Raw genomic sequence first — 5,390 nt, 5'->3', positions numbered from 1 at the left:
GTGGGGGGAGCCTGGGTTCCGGCTGGAGCCCCAGCTTCCCGTCCGGCCCCCACGGGGCAGGAAGCAGGGCCGAGGGAGGCCAGCCCAGGCCTTCCTGCCCCCTCCCCCAGACGTGCCTGGGACCTGGGACGGGGTCAGCGAGAGAGGGAGAAAGGGAGGGGGGCGGTGAGGCAGAGGGAAAGCAAATCCCCTTCTGCCTCCATCTCTGGACATCCAGTGTGTTGGTGTCTTTCGTGTTTTTAATGTGAATTTGTGTGTGTGTGTGTGACTGTGCTGCATTCGTGGCGTTTGCACCTGCTTTGTGTTTCTGCTGTACAAGCCGGTGTGCACTCTGGTTTCTGTGTCGTGACACCATGTGACTCGGTTAGTCTGTGTGTGTAAATTTGTTGTGTCCCTGGGGTGTGTTATTTCTCTGGATTCTTTTCTCAACACCCTTGCTCTTCTCTAGGTGTAAATTTATACATTCTTAGCTTAAGTTTGAGTAGAAGTGTGTTTATGGTCTGTGAGAAAAGTGTGTTTCCAGGAGGTGTAGTGTGTGTGTGGTGTTTCCTACTCAGGCTGTTTTCAGTATGTGTGTGTAACAGTTCCCAGTGTGTCTGTGGGCCAGCGGCTTCTGGGTTACATTGTTTCGTGATCAGTGTGTGTTGCTGGTATTCTGAGCATGTTTGTGTCTGTGGGGTGTGTCTGCCACATGCTTGCTGTCCTTGCGGTGTGTGTGCGTGTCCGTCTCCGGGACCGGTGTTCTCAGCCTCTGTGGTGTCTGTGAGCAGGTGGTGTCTGCATTGTGTCCCCACTTGTGGGCTGATGACTTCAGTGTGTGAGCAGCTGCGTGGGTCTCTATTTTGTGCTGTCGCTTTGGAGTTTTCAGTGGAGTGTGTGCTCACGTTCACGGGCAGCTGCCTGTGCGGGGCTGCATTTGTGCTCTGGTGTCTCCAGGGCAGGGGGGCATCCTGTGTCCCCAGTGAAGCCGCTGGCGTCCCAAGCGACACGCCTGGCAGCCTCCGTGCCGAGTGGAGGCTGGCTGTGTCTGCGGCCGCGTCCCCTTGCAGGCTGGTGCCACGTTGGCTCGGGGCTGGCTGTGGCGGGCAGGGCAGGGCAGGGGCTGTGGTGGGCACTGGACCCACGCCCAGACCTCGGTATAAATATCTTGAGCTGCCGGCGGCTGTGTTTACTCGGCCCCAGCCCGGGGGCGGTAGCAGCCCGGCAGGTCCTTGGGGGCGGGGGGTGACCAGGCCACAGCAGAGTCACTTCCTTCTGGCCAGACAGGCCACAGCCTCGCTGCCCCTTCCCGCCCCCTTTCTGGGTGGGGGCGAGGTGGTGACCCCTCATCCTGGGCTCCCAGGGGCCACCAGTGAAGCCCTGACCCGCACATTCCCGTTGGGCTTCCCAGGATCTGGGAGAGAGACCAACAGTGGGGACGAGGGGGGTGAGCCAGGAGACAGCAGAGGGGTAGGAAAAAATGAGGGTGAAGCCAAGGGGAGCAGCTGGGGCGGGGAGCTGCGACAGAAAGGTATGGGGAAGCAGAGACAGAGGGAGGGAAAAACAAGGAGAGAAAGGTGGAGGGCAAAGCGGCGGAAAGAGAAGGGGCTGAGAGAGGGGAGATGAAAAGTGGCAGGGAGATGCTGACAGAGCTGCAGAGACAGCCCCCCAGAGAGAAGACGGAGCAAGGGGAGGAGCAGAGGAAGGAGGGGACAGTGAGGAGAGGGGCTGGGACAGGTTTGGCTCTGGCGGGACACACAGAGGTGTCAGATGTGTGTGTGTGAAGGGAGCTGGCTGCCAGCAGAGCCCGAACGGGAGGACAGACCAGAGACACGGGGGTGGGGGCCGGATGCCCTCAGAGGGGCTGTCCCCTCCCTGACTCAGCCTTTCCGCCCACCCCAACCCCAGGAGCGGGAGCAGAGGGGTAGGCGCCTCTCTGGGCACCTCCGTGTCTCAGCGGCTCTGACGGGGGTGTGTCTCCGGGCTCCACCTCTGTCTCTCGGGTACAGACGCTCCTGCTCCGCCATCTGACTAACCCTAATTCTGACTCAAAATGCTGTCTCTCATCACTTAAAAAATTATGTAACAAATTTATGTATGGCACAGTATATCACAAATTTAATGATCAAATGAAAAACGCACAGGTCATCCAGGGCTGATATTTGTGGTATGAAAGACCCCTCACAACTCGAGGGCATGAACACGAGCACCTGAGACAAACATCCCCTCCTCTTCATCTTTGCAAGCTGTGGGTCTGGCTGACAGAAGGGCCTTGCGCCTCCTCCAAGATGCAATGTCAGTGCTGAGAGTATGTACTGCACAGGATCTCTGTGATGGTTCAGTGATTCAGGTACTGACTAAACACTAGAAGATTCCATGCGTCTGTGGAGAGGAAGGGCAGTGCCTAGCATAGCAGGAGGGCCCCAAAGGTGTTATCCACTGTTAGCGGCCTCAGCAGCTGACTCTCCTTCAGTCAGTACCCCTGAGAAATGGGTGTGTCCGTCCATGCCACATGGCCCTGAGAGTGGACAGGCAGGCCAGGCACGGTGGTCTTGGCCTTGAATATGTGACATCTCCTTTCTGGGCCACCCGTGGCCCACACATGAAATGGGACGGAGCCCCTGCTTCCTGGGGCTGTCTGGAGGTTCAGTGCAGCATCAGGCACCTGACTAGGGCCTGGCACAGGACCGAACTGCTCAGGAACTGGAAGCTTTCTTATTCAATAATCTATCTGAACCATACCGAGCACCCCCCCAACTCCAGCCTCCATCCAGCTTTCAATTTCTGTGTCTGGCTCTAATTCCAGTTAACCCAGAGGGCAGAGCCAAGCCCTGGGGGTTAAGTGCTGTGGCCCCAGGAGTCCTTGGGATCTCCCTTCACCCTGGGCCGCATGCTGGAGGCAGTTTTGAGAGGGCTTTCAGGCCAGGCCATGGCCTGGCTCACAGGAGGGGTCCCCACACCCCTCTTCTCCAACGCATGGCCTGTGTCCTCCCCCCGTTAGCAGCCAGCCTCTTCTGTGTATGTCTGCTGGGGGAGCATGAGCTGAGTGCGGGGCCATGGGAAGGCAGGACGCCTGGGTTCCCACAGGCCGGCTGCTGAGTCACCAGGCGGCCATCTGGCTCCCATTAGCCCAGGGCGGCAGGGGGCTCCGCGGGGCCGGCTCTGTGGCTGGCTGGGGCCGACTGTGTGTGTATGTGGGATGACTCAGGACCCATGATAACAGCCTGTGCGTATTCGGGGAGTGTAAACAGGAGAGGGAGAGGGAAGTGGAGGAAGTGAAGGAAGGAAGGAAGGGAAAATTGTGGCTGGGAGAGGGATGCTGGGAGGGGAGAGTCCCCCCTACCCAACCTGGCAGGCCCGTGGTCCCACGTTGCTCCTGCCCACCATTCCCAAACCTGAGCCCTGAGGGAGAGGTGAGGGCAGGAGGCCACTCCCAGGGTCTCCCCGCTGTCCACAGCGAGGCTGGGTTACTCAGCAGCCAGGATGGGGGATGCTGACGGCCTGGGGAGAGGGCAGGGATCCTGAAACCCAGAGATAAAGGCAGAGAGGGACAGAACCAGCACAAAGGCTAAAAGAGATAGGAATGTGTGGCCATGGATCCCGAGAGCTGAATCGACAGGAGACAGTAGGTAACAGGCAAGGAGGTGCACCTGCGAGCCTGAGACCCCATTGCAGAGTGCAGGAGAGTCAGGGCAGGGCTGGCGGGGGCAGAGTGGTGGAGCACTGCTCTGAGGTCAACCTGGCCAGTTCCAGCCACAGAGGGCCCCCTGGCCTAGGTCCAGGGGAGGATGTTCATCTCAGGCCGTTGTGGGGACAGGAGCCAAGGCACGGAAGGAGGGGAAGAAAGAGAAAGGCAGAAAGGAGAAATAGGGAGGTGGGGAGAGAGAGACAGAGACAGCAGGAGCTAGAAAGGCAGAGAGAAAGGGGGTGGGAGGATGCCCAGGCAAAGTTGGGGTGAGGGCATGGAGACCACCGCCAGGCTTGATGGTACCAGGCAACCGCCCTGCTTCTGCTTAGAGAAAGTCCCTGAGCTGGCCTGTCATCAGCTGCCTCGTGCGGGCGGGAGGTGGCCGCAGCCATCAGTCCCCGTCCAGCTCTGGGCTGGGCGCGTCCTCAGGCTCCTCCTCGTCGAAGTACCTCTCCTCCTCGTCCCGGGCCACGATGTCCAGGTTGTCGAAGTCGGGGTTGTCATCCACGGTGCTGCAGGGGGAGGGGCTGTCAGGGATAGGCTCTGCCTGCACTCGGGCCTTCCCGATTCTCACCCGGTGGAGGAGCTGGGGCCCGGGGTGCCCCCCGAAATGAAAGGCCATGTGCTGGCAGCTCTAAGTTGGAGCTAACTTACAGTTGGGTTAGGCTGGGTCTCTGAGGGCTTCACACAAAAAGTAACACTTGCCAAAGAAAGATCTTACAAGACAACTTCTGGTTTCTCTTAAAAAGCTGGAAGATGTGGTGACACATGGGCCCACATTCCCCAGAGGCAGCGCTTCCCAACCAGGAAGATTCTGCCCTCCACCCCCACCTCAGGGAACATTCGTTGTAACTGGGGACACTTTGGTTGTTACAACTTGGAGAGGGGCTGCTGCTGGTGTTCAGGAGGTACAGGCCAGGCAGGCTGTTCAATGCCCATTGCACGAAGGACAGTCTGCACAAAGGATTATCTGGACCAAAAGGTCCACAGTGCTGACAGGGAGAAACCTTGTCCTCAGGCGGCCAGGGGTCCAGCTGTGAGGAGGACCCTCCCAGGCCTGCTCACACTCTCCAGTGCAGGAAGCCTTATCCGGTCCAGCCCCCTCCCCTCTGATGAGACGCCTGCCTCCCTCCTCACCCCTCACCCACCCTGCTGGGAATGCTCTTCCCCCAGGTTTTCGCATTGCCTACTCATCCCCTGCTGCAGCTCTCTGCTCAAATGTCACCTGCTCAGCCTCTCCTGGCCACCTCATCACCCACCCCGCTGCTTTTTCTCCCTGGCTCCCTCACTAGATCGTTTTTTTGCCTTCCTCACTGGAGTGGGATGCCCTTGGACAGAGAACCCTTCCACTGGTTTTGTTTGCTGCTTGATCCCCAGAGTCTGGACACGGCTGCGCTGAGAACCTAGTGGTGAATGCAGGCCAGCAGCTCCCCCACCCCCCGAGATGGGACAGGCTTCGGCCCACACCACTCCCCATGCTGGATCTGACTTCCTCATGGGGACCTGGCTTTATGATGGCAGTGGTGTCCTTACCGAGTGCCCAGGTACTCTACTCACTGCTTTGTGTGGAACCCTGAGAGTGATAAATGTCGAAGTGGATCAGCCAGAATTGCCTCTGGAGCTGGGGATCCCAGACTGGACCAGAGATGCTCTGGTACCAGGGGCTGGCGTGGCCAAGGCAATGAGGACTGCCAATCTACTGATGAGACCCGAGGGGCTGCTT

The 5,390-nt window shown here is 59.0% G+C and overlaps 1 protein-coding gene across 1 annotated transcript in view; it reads right to left on the bottom strand.

The window, feature by feature from the left end:
- Positions 1-2,073: 2,073 nt before the first annotated feature.
- The window catches only part of CCDC97 (coiled-coil domain containing 97), a 10,617-nt gene continuing 7,300 nt past the window's right edge, over positions 2,074-5,390 (bottom strand). Inside the window, 1 exon segment of the mRNA XM_010849338.1 lies at positions 2,074-4,179. Coding sequence (XP_010847640.1) covers positions 4,059-4,179 — 121 coding nt within the window. The 3' untranslated portion in view covers positions 2,074-4,058.

Source organism: Bison bison, unplaced genomic scaffold, assembly GCF_000754665.1.
Source record: "Bison bison bison isolate TAMUID 2011002044 unplaced genomic scaffold, Bison_UMD1.0 scf7180017864280, whole genome shotgun sequence".
NCBI classification, from domain to species: domain Eukaryota; kingdom Metazoa; phylum Chordata; class Mammalia; order Artiodactyla; family Bovidae; genus Bison; species Bison bison.
Note: the sequence above shows the minus strand (reverse complement) of the source record. Positions and strands in the feature narration are given on the sequence as shown.